Below are 13,373 nucleotides of genomic sequence, written 5' to 3' on the forward strand. Positions count from 1 at the left end.
CGAGGCCGCAGCCAGGGGAGCAGGACTGAGGACAGCGCTAAACAATGGGTGGGGCTGGGGGACTGCCCTTGGGTCGGCGCACCTACTGAGGACGGGCCAGGTACAGACGCCCGTGCTCAGCGGGGGAGGGGGGCACCCAGGTCCTCGGGCGGGCGGAGAGGGTGAGGGCCAAGGATGAGCACTGCAGGGGGGTAGCGGCTGGGTGGGGACAGGGCCTGGCTGCTGCCCTGATTATGCCCATCCACAGAGCGGGCTGCTAGGAAGAGCTCCCCCGGGCAAGGGAGGAGCCGCGCCCACGCAGTGCCCTGGGCCCCCGTGGGCAGGCCGCCTCAGAGGGAAGACTGCAGGGAAGCCGGGCCCGCCTTGTCGTTCCTTCTGCCCAGGGCTGAGGGACTGGAAGGTGGCTCTACTTAGGGGGGCAGTCAGATGGCCCAGGAGTGTGGGGCTGCAGCGGGCCCGAGCATCTCCCGGAGCCCCAGGACCCTGCGGCCCCCCCATCCCGGCCGGAGGGTGTCCCTGGCAGCCACCACCACAGCCAGGAGGCCGGGCCCAGCAAGCACGGCCTCGGCCTCGGCCTCTGCTCATGGGACGGAGACAGAGAGCCCGGCTCTCCTGACACCCACGGTCCTGGGGTTCAAGAAGTGCATGGCGGCCTTGGACGGGGCCGGGGAGCTGTCGCCAAGGGCCCCGGCGTTGCCCAGCAGCGAGAGCCAACAGGAAAGGCACTCACCGCCCACAGAACCTGCGTGACAAATTCAGAGCCACCAAGCGTGTCATCAGGGAGTCACGTCTGAGTCCCAGCCAAGAAGGATGCGGCGGGCACCTCTCCCTTGGCCACAGTGGGAGCTCCTTCCTGGGACCAAAGGGACACTCGGCTGCCACCCCGGGCTGGCGCCTGCCACTGCTGAGCCATCACAACCCAGCCCGGGGCTACCTGGCATGGTCACTGAGGACAAGGGGCTCGCCAGCCTGCACCCTCACAATGGGGCCCACCCCTCTCTGCTCCCTGCCCCTACCCACTTCCCAGCTGCACGGTGGGAGGCTGGTGGGGTGGGGAGGGGAGCGGGGAGAGGAGGGCCTGCACCTATGGGCACAGAGAGGCCACCCCAGCCTCAGGCAAGGTAGCTGCCCCCGCCCCCACCCCATTGGGAAGGAGAGGGGGTGGGGACCTTGGAGGTCGGAGAGCACTGGGGCCCAGGCCTGGGTGTGCACTTGCATGGCCCTGGCAGTGGATGGGCTGCTGTGATGAGAAAGCGCTTCCGGCCCCCGCGCCCACGGCAGCGCAACTAGCCAGGACTCCCACCAGAGCTGCAAACTCCTGGGCAGGGGGCACGCACCGCTGGCTTTGTGGGCCACGCTGGGGTCCAGTCACATGTTCTTTCTTTCCTCTGGCTCTTTTTTTTTTAACTTTTGTTTTTAAAATTTTATTTATTTTTGGCTGAGGTGGGTCTTCGTCGCTGCGGGCGGGCTTTCTCTAGTTGCATGCGCGGGCTTCTCATTGCGGTGGCTTCTCTCGTTGCGGAGCACGGGCTCTAGGTGCACGGGCTTCAGTAGTTCAGGCTCGCGGGCTCAGCAGTTGTGGCTCGCGGGCTCAGTAGTTGTGGCTCGCGGGCTCTAGAGCGCAGGCTCAGTAGCTGTGGCGCGTGGGCATTGTTGCTCCGCGGCATGTGGGATCTTCCCGGACCAGGGCTCGAACCCGTGTCCCCGGCCTTGGCAGGCGGATTCTTAACCACTGCGCCACCAGGGAAGCCCCTCTTTCTCTGGCTTTTCGTGTGTTTTGTCTGCGACCGTTGAAAGGTGAAAAGCCACTCTCTGCCCTTACAAACACAGGCCTTGCCTGTCTCAGTCCCGGGCTGGAACCTGCCACCCCCGCTCAGACAAAGGACGCATTCCCAAGGGGCCTGTGCGGACCAGGAGTCCCGCACCCAGATTCAGGAGCGAGGACACTCCTTGGAGCCTTCTCATCCACCATGAACGCGAACAAGCTACGCCCTAGCAGGTACCGTCCCTTCCTCCGCTGTTCCTGGGTTCACCCGTGTGAGCCATAAAAATACAGCAGAGGTGAGGGGGTGTCACTTCGAGCTGAAGTTCTTAGAGAAACACTGCGGCCTTGATCTCGGGGCTGGGGCTGCTCTGTCCTAGGTCGTGGGCTCTGGCGAAGCCCCGCCCTGAGCCGCCCTAGGGAGAGGCCCGGGGGAGGGGGAGGCCCGAGTCCCCGCCACAGCCACGCAGGCCATCTTGGAAGCAGAGCTGCCCCCGCCCATCCCCACACCCTAGGCAGACCAGGGGGCTGTGGCCCCAGCGGAGGCCTCGACTGAAGCCTGTGATGGACCCCAAGCCAGAAGCCCCCAGCCAAGCCTTCTAGAATCCTGTCCTTCACACACGCAGGAGAGTACGACGGTTGGCTGCGTTAAGGTGCTACGATTGGGGTAATCTGTTATGCAGCAACGGGTAACTAATACACGATGATTTTAAATGGAGAAGACCACTCCAAGTCAGTCTGAAGCAAACAAACCGACGAGAAGCCCCAGGAGCCATTAGGAGAAGCCTGGAAAGTCTGATGATACAAACACTAAAATCGTATGCCTGGCCAAACACAAACCCCAAACCACAAAGTCAAGACACAAGTGACAAAGCGGGGCAAAAAAATAGTAGCAAGACGTGACTCAGGGCTCATATCGTTAACGCATAGAGAGCTTGAACCAGTCAACAAGGAAAGCCCAGCGACGCAAAGGAAAAGGGGGTGCAGGAGGGGGCCGCGGAAAATGCAAGCCGAAGGCTACCCCCCCATCTGATCCCACAGCCAGAACGTGCTCGGGTGTTGGGGTCCCAGAGCTGCTGGTTCCGGGCACACATGGGGGCTGGTGACTGGCACTGCATTTGCTCTGCGGCTCCAACTAGAAGGCGGGCCATCCTGGAGCCGAACAAAGAGCAGCCACCGCAAGGACTGGCCAGAACGGTGGGTGGTGGCGCTGGGCGTTGAGCAGGTCTGGGCAGCGTCACCCAGGAGCTGGGAGACCCTCTTGGTGAGGAACGTTTGGCAGGAAAGGCGGCGGCGGCGGCTGGAGAGGGCTGGCCACGCCCACAGACCAGACAACTGTCAGGGCAGTTCCCGGGCAGACAACCCCCTTTCTGGCCTCCACGCTCCCCCAAATCCACACTCTTGGTCTCAGGGCCCGTGTTCCTTTCCCATCTCTGAGCTAGGCGGTCAGGTCTTTTTCCTCTGCCTCATCAGAGAGTTCTTCCCATCCCCACGCCCAGGCCTCCGCCCCTCCCTCCTAAGTGTCCAGATGTTATCAGCCCCAGTCCGGGAACTGCTGAGCACGTGTACGAACCTGACACCTGATCCTGCCGGGGCGGGTGGTGGGGGGAAGGGGGAGCGGGGCGCTGTGGACCACATCCTCAGGCAGGGAAGGGTGAAGGCTGCTCAACGGGAAGCCCCAGATCTCGCGAGAGCCAGCACCCTCCTGGCGCTTCCCAGGCCCGTGGGGACCCTGCAGAGGAGCCAGGGTGGGGTAGGGCAGGGGGCACACACCTAGGAGTCTCAGGCCTCTAGAGCAGTGCTTCTCACAGCGGGGTCCCTGGGCCAGCAGCAGCATCCCCCAGGATTGCTGGACTAGCAAATTCGCAGGCCCCGCCCCAGGTGTGCAAGATCGGAGCCTCTGGGGTGGGGCCCTGCAACCCAGGTTTGAACGCGCCCTCCAGGTGTTCTTACGCGCCTCTCAGCGTGAGAACCACCACCGGGATGGACGGTTCCTGATCGCACCCTCTTCTAGAGAAGCCATGAGCTTTCTCTCTCTGCGGGGCTCACCTTGACCTCCCAGGTGAGAGGCAGGCAGGCAGGCACTGATGGCCGATGGCTGCAACCACAGGTTGTCCTGGAGAACAGGCGTGCTTGGGCAGGACTCCTTCCCAGCAGGCCACACCTGTCAAGTGACATGGGGAAGACTTTGTTACTTCGTGCCGTCCCCCCCTCCAGCAGCATGGACAGACACCCCTGGCAGACGCCAAGTTTCCGGGCACGGCCGCAGCTCTGCCCACCTCTCCCTGGATACCACGTGTGTGTGGAGCGGGGAGGATCCGTGCTTCACAGGGAACCGTCCGAATCACACTCAGGGGCGCTGGAACACAGTGGGCCAGGCAAGGGGTGGGGTGGCGGGAGGGTGGAAGCTCTCAGGAGCGCGGAGCCAAGGCCGCCCTCAGAGGCCAGGACTGGGGCGGGGGGGCCGCAGACGGAGTGACCGTGCCCTTTGCCATCCCGGTGGGGTCGCCGCCCTCCTTTCCCCCCTCACCAGGCCCCTGGGGACCCCCAATACACTGTCCCTGGCCATCTCGAGCGCCAGACGCCCTCAGGACAGTGCGGGGAATCCTGCCGGGAGCGGCGGGAGGGGCGCCCGACGGAGCCCCCGAGGTCTCCAGGGGCCTGGACTCGGTGGAGGCTTCTCCTCGGCCTCTCCCCGGGAGAGGGCGTAGGCTCCCGGGGGACTCGGGGAACGGGGACTCTGGCCAGGCCCAGGAACCAGAGGGGCGGGGGGCGGAGTCCGGGGAAGGTGGGCGGTGACCACAAGGCCGGGGCGTCGTCCCGGCGCGTCGAGCCCCGCCCTGACCGCCCCCGCGCCGGCCTCCTCACGTCCCTTCAGCGCGCCCACCGGAAGCCGCGGAGCACCGCCTTCCTGCCCACCCCTTCCGGCTGGCTTCGCCAATGACCAAGCTCGACTCGTGACGAGACCCGCCCCCAGAAAGCCCGGCCCCTCTGGTGTGACGGGCACCTCCGTTGCCCAATCAAAAGAAGCCCCCCTTGCGCGCTCCTCTCGGCTCTGCCCCCGCGCGGTTTTTCCGCGGCCGCCGGCTGGGCCGGCTGCGGCCTCTAGGTGTCCCCACCAGGAGAGCGGGGACTGTCCGTGCAGAGTCGCGCGAGTGGTCCGATGTGTACACTCTAAGCCCTGCTTGTGTGCTTTTGGTGTGAACTTGTATTCTGAAGGAATTAAGTTCACAGGAAGTTACACGGAAACGTCCAAGAGGCCGGAGCACCTCCCGCAGTTCCCCCAGCGTCAGCCTGTTGCACAGCTAGTGGGACCGCACACCAGGAAAGGGCATTGGTGCCAGCGGAGAGCTGCTCCGGGTTTTATCCCCGTTTGTGTGTGTGTGTGTGTGTGTGTGTGTGGACTCAGGTGACCACCACTGCCATCAATATCCAGCCCGTCCCCTCACAAGGACCCCTCCTGTAGACCTTTCATAGCCACAGCCCCCTCCCTCCTCCTCCTCCTCCCAACCCATGGCAACCGGATTCTATTCTCAGCTCTGTAATTTTGTCATTTGAAGACATTACATAAGGACTTCCCTGGCGGTCCAGTGGTTAGGAGTCCCCGCTCTCACTGCCAAGGGCGGGGGTTCCATCCCTGCTCCGGGCCGGAGCTAGGATCCCGCGAGCCACCAGGGCTTTTTTTCACTCACACACTGCTCTTGAGATCCATCATCCATGGGAATGGTTGCAGGTATCAATAGTTAGTTGTTCCTTTGTATCGCTAGCTGTCGTCCTCGGTGTGGATCAGCCACAGTTTGTTCGGGCCTTCACCCGCTGAGGGACATGTTGCCGATTCCCACTTTTAGGCTTCTACAAATAAATCTGCTATGAACGTTCGTGTACAGGTTTTCCTGTGGTCAGAAGTTTCCATTTCTTTGGCATGCCTGCCCAACAGTGCAACTGCTGGGTTCGAAGGAGGTGGAAGTTTAGCCTTGGAAGAAACTGCCAATTTGCATTCCACGGTGGCTGGACCATTTTACACGTTAGCAACCCGCATATTTTTAAAGCACATAACTGAAAATTTTTACAAAACATTATCTTAAGCAAGACTGTTAACAGTTCTGTTTCTCACTTCTAACTATGTTCTTGTATGCAATCACCAACATAGTTACTCACACAGTTTTAAAAAACACAAACCCTGTACATTCAATTGTGATTTTCTTTTAACTAGCAATAATATAGCTTCGAAATTCTTCCATGTCAGTACAGAAACATCTAGCTCATTTCTTCTCTGGCCACGCGGTATTTGATAGAGTACACGTCCTATAATTTACATAACAAATCCCCAACTGATGAACTTTTACCTTTTCCCTTCTTCTTCTTCGTCTTCTCCTTTTTCTTTGTTTTTGCTACCTGCTCTGAACATGTGTCAGTGTCACCCTAGAATAATTACGTCTAAGTGGACCTGCCAGGTCAAAACCTATGGGCATTTACAGTTTCAATGGACACTACATAATTGCCTCCCCAAAAGACCCTGCTTGTCATACACTAGGGCTGTTAGTCCTTTGTTCCATATGTTGTAAATATTTTCCCTCAGTCTGTCTCTTGTCTTGAAAGACTAGGCTAGTTGGTTTGGGCTGTCAAGAAGCTACACAATTTTATATGACCAAATTTATTAAACTCTCAGTTGATGATTTCTGGGTTTTGTATCTTGGGCACAAAGGCCTCCTCCCACGTGTGAGGAGAGTGATGCGACTGCCGGGGGTGGGGCAGGGGGGATTTCTGAGTTCCCACAGCAAATTCCTCGTTGACCCTGGCTGGCGGGTCGGCGTGCCGGCCAATCACTGTGTGTGTGTGTGCGCGTGTGCGTGTGTGTGTGTGTATGCGTGTGTGTGTGCGTGCGCGCGCGTGTGTGTGTGCGCGCGCGTGCGCAGGGGCAGATTGGGGGGAGGTGGTGTTTGTCACATGACCCCACGCTATGTAGACCGGGGCTGGGGGCAGTGCCTCTCAGACACCCAGCCCCTGCCCTCCAGGGGTGCCAGTCCAGTTGCGGAGAAGACAAGCAAATGTGTAACGAGAAGAGTTTAGCTATATTATTTAAATGCGTAGGTGGCCCGCAGGGGAGCGAGGGAGATCCATGGGGAAACCACAAGTGGAATCAGTGGGGTGGCTGGGGCCGAGGCTGGGGCTGGGAGAGGAGCTGTGGGCGGGCTTTCCGAGGGGCTCAGAGTCAATGGGCCGCAGAAGGTGAGAGAGCAGAACTGAGAATCCGCCTGAAACCAGCGCTCTTGAAAGGTCACCTGCACAGTGAAAAGGAAGGACAGGGCTGTAAGAAGAAGTGGGTCCATCCCAGCATGGGTCTGAGTGAGCAGGAGAGGAGCCCCCTGGCCCCATCATCCACAAGCTGGGGCTGCCTCCCCTCCCCACTGCCGCAGACAGAGGCGCTTCAGAGAACCGCAGGCTGAGAGGGAGAGGACGCCCACCGCCCCCCATCGTGGTAGTACTGCTGGGCTCCCCGAAGAGCAGTCGCTCCCTGGACGGGGACACCTCACCCCTGGCTTCCCCCTCGGGACTCCCAGAGGCCCAGCCGAAGATGGGTCTGCCATCTCAAATTGAAGACACCGCCCACCCTCATGGAACATCGGAAGACTGGCCCTGTCAACGTCCCGTCCCCAGGGCATCCCGGTCAGAGGCCAGATAATATAGTTTTCGGTGAGGGCTGCGAGTGTCTGCTCCGTGCCTGGACTCGTCCATCCCACCCTCGCGGTGGCCCTAGGAAGTTGGGAGCGTGTCCTCCCCATGCTCCAGATGAGCAATGAGGACAGCACGACACAGAAGGGTTGAGTAGCTTGTTCTGAATCACTAGCTAGCAGGTGGCCGAGGCGAGGTGTGGATCAAGGACACTGGCCTCCAAGCCTGACCTCCTTTTGCGGGCCAGGCACTGCATCTGGATCGCTCCCTCGCAGGGAGGCTCCTGGGCCGTGGTGCGTGTGGCACATCAGCTTGCCCTGAAGGCATCGGAGGTGAGTCCTGGTGACTATCCCCGCCCCGGCCTTGGGCCAGCCCATAAAGGAAGGAGGGTGAGAAAGAGAAACGCCTTCTACTCTTGTGCTTAATCAGGGGGGCCTTTGAAACACAGACCGACATTACCTTTGGATTCTCCTGAGATCAGAGAGCAGTTCTCATGGGTATTTACAAATCGTCTGCATTATTGTGACAGAAGGCTACTCCAACTCCCCAAGTCTTCAACAGCCTCCGAGACACAAAACAAAGATACCAAGGAAGGAATCACAAAGATAAGACTAATTTTAAAAGCCCAGGCCGATTTGAAAAAGAACTTTAGAAGTTAAAAACAAAGCCACAGGGCTTCCCTGGTGGCGCAGTGGTTGAGAATCTGCCTGTCAATGCAGGGGACACGGGTTCGAGCCCTGGTCTGGGAAGATCCCACATGCCGCGGAGCAACTAGGCCCGTGAGCCACAACTACTGAGCCTGCGCGTCTGGAGCCTGTGCTCCGCAACAAGAGAGGCCGCGACAGTGAGAGGCCCGCGCACCGTGATGAAGAGTGGCCCCCGCTCGCCGCAACTAGAGAAAGCCCTCGCACAGAAACGAAGACCCAACACAGCCAAAAATAAATAAATAAATAAATTAAAAAAAAAAAAAACAAAAACAAAGCCACAGTCATTGAAATTGAAATAAAAATCTCAACAGATGAATCAAACCACAGATCGGATGCCACCGAAGAAGGAACCAGTGACCTGGAACATAGGTGGTGCCTCGGAAATCCCCTCCTGCCCCTCCTGCCCCTCCTGCCCCGTTGCCCCTCTTAGCCGGTGCTGTTGCTCTCTCCTTCCCTGAGAGACTGCAGCAGCCCCTCCTCAGAGATCCAGCCTCTGTTCTTCAAGGCCCCTCATCCTGGCTTCTAGGCTGCAGATGACGTTAACCCCCTCCCTTTTTCCCAGGCTCTGGGGGTGGGGGGCAGCTTCTTCCTGTACTATCTCTGTTCATCCAGCCCTCTGATCCCCGAGTAACCAAGTGGGGCTCGAGGCACCCATGACCTGCGGGGGCCTCACCATTCATCAAGCTCTCCCCTGTGGTTGACTGGGATGAAGGGCCAAGTGCAGCAAGTGCCCAGGGGAGCCGGACTGGCTGCTGCCCTGAACTGTCGTGGAGGGGACGCTGGGGAATCAAGGCTGTGCTGTGGGGTGACTCCAGAGTGTCCCCGGGAGGGCACAGAGAAAAAACTGACAAGGTCAGATTCCTTACCTCTCAGCTCAAGGCACAGTATGACAGCCAGAGCACTTCCATGGCAGCCCTAAAAAATTCTCTTCCTCCTGTACCTGCAGGGCTGAGGGTGCTGGAAATCAAACACTACAAACACAAACAAAACCTGCATCATTGTGCAGAATCCCAAGGTCACCTGAATTCCCAGCCTCTCCGTGTTTCTCGTGTGAAAGGTACGGCACTGGGTGGAGGAGTGGGACCTGAAACCTAGAATCGGGACATCTGGTTGCCCTCAGTGGGGGTTGACAGTCGGGAAGCCCGCAGTCCCCTTGAGCCTCCCTTGCGGGTGGAAGTAGCCTGCCCTCCCGTGTCTGGCAGGCTGGTGTTCTCTCCCTTGGGGACTGTGTCATCACCTCACCTGGCGCAGATGCCTTGCAAGGGGACACCCACTGTCCTCCACACCCTCTGCCACCACACCCTGTTGCCATTAGACCCGTAACTGGGGCCCAATCACAGCATGATCCAGGGGGACAGACCAAAGCCTGACCCTAGAGGAAACAGCTCATACGTCAATAAATATTTTCCATAAGGATATAAAAAAAATATTTTCCGGACTTCACCGATACCTACCAACTGAACTGTATTTGAACATTTGTGGTAGTAGGTTCTCAGGGTGTGCGACTCAGTAGGGGAGGTGGGCCACTCGATGGGGTGGATTAACTGATAGTGTATTTACTAGAGGTTCCAGATTAGAAGTATTAGGACAGGGACTTCCCTGGTGGCACAGTGGTTAAGAATCTGCCTGCCTAGGGACTTCCCTGGTGGCGCAGTGGTTAAGAATCTGCCTGCCAATGCAGGGGACACGGGTTCGAGCCCTGGTTCGGGAAGATCCCACAGGCCGCGGAGCAACTAGGCCCGTGCGCCACAACTACTGAGCCTGTGCTCTAGAGCCCGCGAGCCACAACTACTGAGCCCGCGGGCCACAACTACTGAAGCCCGTGCACCTAGAGCCCGTGCTCCACAACAAGAGAAGGCACCGCAATGAGAGGCCCGCGCACCGCAACGAAGAGCAGCCCCCGCTCGCCGTAACTAGAGAAAGCCCGCACGCGGCTACGAAGACCCAATGCAGCCAAAAATAAATAAATAAATAAATTTAAAAATAAAAAAAGTATTAGGACATGCAGCTGGTGCGTAGTCTAGCACTCGCATGCTTGGCTTGGACCTACTACTGACCTGCATTTCATGGGTTTTGATGCCAGAAATGCCCTGACAGGAGGTGCAGGACAGACTCCATAAGCTTAGGGAGAGAGGAATTTGAGAGTAGATTCATCATATCCAGCCTGAACACTCCACCCCCCAACTGTGTTCCAGGGATAGGTCCAGAAGCAGCTCTTTCCAGCAAGGCGCTGAGAGAGCCATTAGAGCAGGAACACCAGCGTAAGGGCTGAGGACCAGCCGGAGCCAAGGCCCCGACCCCAAGGAACAATCTGGCATGTTCCAGGAAAAGCAAGAATGGCGGGCTGGAGGCAAGCGAGCAAGGCGCAGAAAATGAGCCTCTAAGCAGGAAATAGTTGGGCAGCCTGCTACAGGACTGCTTGATGCGTATAACCCTAAACCGTCTAGTTCTGGGAGCAAAAACCTGACTTGAGTTGCCCCCGTGGAGAGTCACACCTTCTCACCCAGTTTCCAGACCCAGAGCCCCCCTGATGGAAGGGGAGGCCGTGTTCCCTGGGAAGGACCTTGTTGCAGCATTGCTGGAAGTGCACACCGCAAATCTTCCCAAGCCCTCCTAAAGGACCCATTCACTAAAGTGACAGGTCGTCCTGGAGAAGAACAGGTGTGTCACACCTGTCGAGTGACATGGGGAAGACTTTGTTACCTTCTTGCTGTCCCCACCTCTAGAAGCGTGGGCACCTCTGGCGGATACTTAGATCCCTGGTGGTATGGGTACTAGCTCTGGACACTTCTCTGGCAGCTATCCTTGGGCAGGCGGGGGAAGGATCCGTGCTTTATCTTAGAACATCTCAGAGGCACACTCAGGAGGCGCTGGAATTCAGTGGGCGGGGAGAGAACTGTGTGTGGGGGTGGGTGCCACATTCTGGGCCGTGGGAGGGTGGAAGCTCCCAGGAGTACAGATCAAGGCAGCTCTGAGAGGCCAGGACTGGGGCCCAGCCGGACAAGGAGTGACAGTGCTCGTTTGCCATCTGGGTGGGGTCGCCACTTTCCTCTTCCCCTTCTCCAAGTCACCCTGGGGAGCACAACGTCTCTTTTCTCTGCCGGGTCAGGGTGGGCCCAACAGTGCTCACGGGGTCTCCTGAGCCCTGGATCTTGGGGGCGACTTTTTCTTGGCCTTTCTTGCGGGAGGGCGCAGACCCCGCCCCGGGTCTCCAGGGAAGAAGGACTTCTCGTACAGCCCGCAAAGAAGAGGGCTCAGGACTCTTCGGTTATGGCGGGGGGGGGCGGGGGGGGGGCGGAGGTGGGGCCTATCTTTAATTTACCTGGCAGGTATTTTCTTCTTGTATTCCGGCCACATGGTTTACATGCTCAGAGCTAAATTAAGGAGTCAGCTCAGGGCTGGCTTTTCAGGCTGTATACTGTCCTCTAGTGGTGCATCTCCTGCCCAGTACCATTTCCAGGGCTTGTTAAGGGACATGGCTCTCTGCTGGTTTAGATAACAGCTCCTTCCTCATTTAGGATTTTGTCAAGGAGAAACCAAATTACACATACAAGGCACAAACGCAATAAAGCAGGTAGCCGGTTCTTAATTGCTTTATTAACATTAACTTTAACTAGCATGCTTAGCAGATGAGTACAGTTGAGATAACAGTTCGGGTTGGTCACTGGGCAAATGAGACACTTCTGAGATCTCACAGGAGAGTGCGGGGTGGAGACGAGAACAGGCTGTGTCCTCTCCGCGGAGCAGTCGCTGCAAGCAGCACGGGACACACTAGGCGCAGCCTCCTCGCGGAAGAGAGGAGATGAAGGCAGACACCAGGGGAAGTTCCAGGGCAACTGCGCTGACACAGTGCCTGGGAGGCTACAGGTAGGATGGCAGCAGGTGGACTGAGCTGGGACAGCGGTGCGCAGCATGGGGGTATAGCGGTGCGCAGCATGGGGGTATAGCGGTGCGCAGCATGGGGGTATAGCGGTGCGCAGCATGGGGGTATAGCGCTGCCAAACCTGGGCAACTGCAGTCTACAATTCAATTCGCATTTTCTTTACTTATGACACACATTTAAGAAACTGTTACCTTATGTTGGTCCCCAGCCCAGTTATCTGTAGTCTCATCAGAAAATTTATTAGGTGGTTGTTTTGTTAGCTATTCTGTCACTTAAAACCTTGTCTTGTAACCCACATTTATGATTCAAAGGTGAAAGTTACTCTTGTATACGTAGTTATGGCTTAACAGGAAAGTAGTTAACTGGCTTTGCTTTTAAAAAGAATAAAGCGCAACAGTATAGATTTAAGTGATGGTTTGGCAATGAGCATAAATGTAAGGTAAAGAGGCCAGTCTTCTAAGACCAAAGCCAACAGCTATTTTTTTTTTTTAAAGAGTTGCACTCAGTGCTACAACTTCTTTTCTTTTCTTTTTTTTTTTAAATTTATTTATTTTTATCTTTGGCTGTGTTGGGTCTTCGTTTCTGTGCGAGGGCTTTCTCTAGTTGCGGCAAGTGGGGGCCACTCTTCATCGCGGTGCGCGGGCCTCTCACCGCCGCGGCCTCTCCCGTTGCGGAGCACAGGCTCCAGACGCGCAGGCTCAGTAGTTGTGGCTCACGGGCCCTATTGCTCCGCGGCATGTGGGATCTTCCCAGACCGGGGCACGAACCCGTGTGCCCTGCATTGGCAGGCGGATTCCCAACCACTGCGCCACCAGGGAAGCCCCCAACAGCTATTTTAATTCATTAAGACACACTTCACAGCCATTATGATGTGTCTGGCACTGATTCCAAACATACTGAGCAGCTCACTCGGCCTTCCGCTCCGAGGCACTCCTGACACTGCCAGCTGATGGACCAGGATGTCAGGCTCCATGGACACCGCTGCACAAACAGCCTCCCCGATGCCACCTGGGGAAGCAAGGGACATCAGGCTCTGTTCTGGAAACAGCTAGTCAGCCTTAAAACCCCATCACATAGACGCCTTTGAATTTGTGGTTCCCAGGGAAAGATATTTTTCACTGGCTGTTGATTCATAAACAACCATTCCCCGACTGACCAGAAGCGTTCTCGTTCAAACGTGCGAGTCTCCAAATTGCTCCCAGCCTCACTTATGGCAGGGGCTCTTTCCACTGGGGCTCCGCGGATGCAGGCGTCTGTGGAACTCAGACTCTCAAAGCTGTCAGGAAGCTACGAACTGGATGCCGGCTTCGGAAGGGCCAGCTGGCAAGGCTGCCCCTGGGGTGGTGCC

At 57.7% G+C, this 13,373-nt stretch overlaps 2 protein-coding genes across 2 annotated transcripts in view; both read right to left on the minus strand.

Annotated features, from left to right (window-relative positions):
* Window positions 1–2,666: 2,666 nt before the first annotated feature.
* LOC309620189 (uncharacterized protein) lies at window positions 2,667–5,589 on the minus strand (the record flags this gene model as incomplete). The annotated part of the gene is made up of 5 exons (XM_082376240.1): window positions 2,667–3,072; window positions 3,336–3,494; window positions 3,812–3,926; window positions 4,293–4,634; window positions 5,576–5,589. The coding sequence occupies 5 exons, from the start codon at window positions 5,587–5,589 to the stop codon at window positions 2,707–2,709; spliced, it is 996 nt and encodes a 331-aa protein (XP_082232366.1). The 3' UTR covers window positions 2,667–2,706.
* A 6,504-nt stretch (window positions 5,590–12,093) lies between these two features.
* TKTL1 (transketolase like 1) overlaps window positions 12,094–13,373 on the minus strand; it is a 46,390-nt gene continuing 45,110 nt past the window's right edge. The window contains exon 12 of the mRNA XM_082376278.1: window positions 12,094–13,033. Coding sequence (XP_082232404.1) covers window positions 12,861–13,033 — 173 coding nt within the window. The 3' untranslated portion in view covers window positions 12,094–12,860. The remainder of the gene's footprint in view (window positions 13,034–13,373) is intronic.

The sequence above is a fragment of the Balaenoptera borealis genome, assembly GCF_965194805.1.
Source record: "Balaenoptera borealis genome assembly, chromosome: X".
NCBI lineage: Eukaryota > Metazoa > Chordata > Mammalia > Artiodactyla > Balaenopteridae > Balaenoptera > Balaenoptera borealis.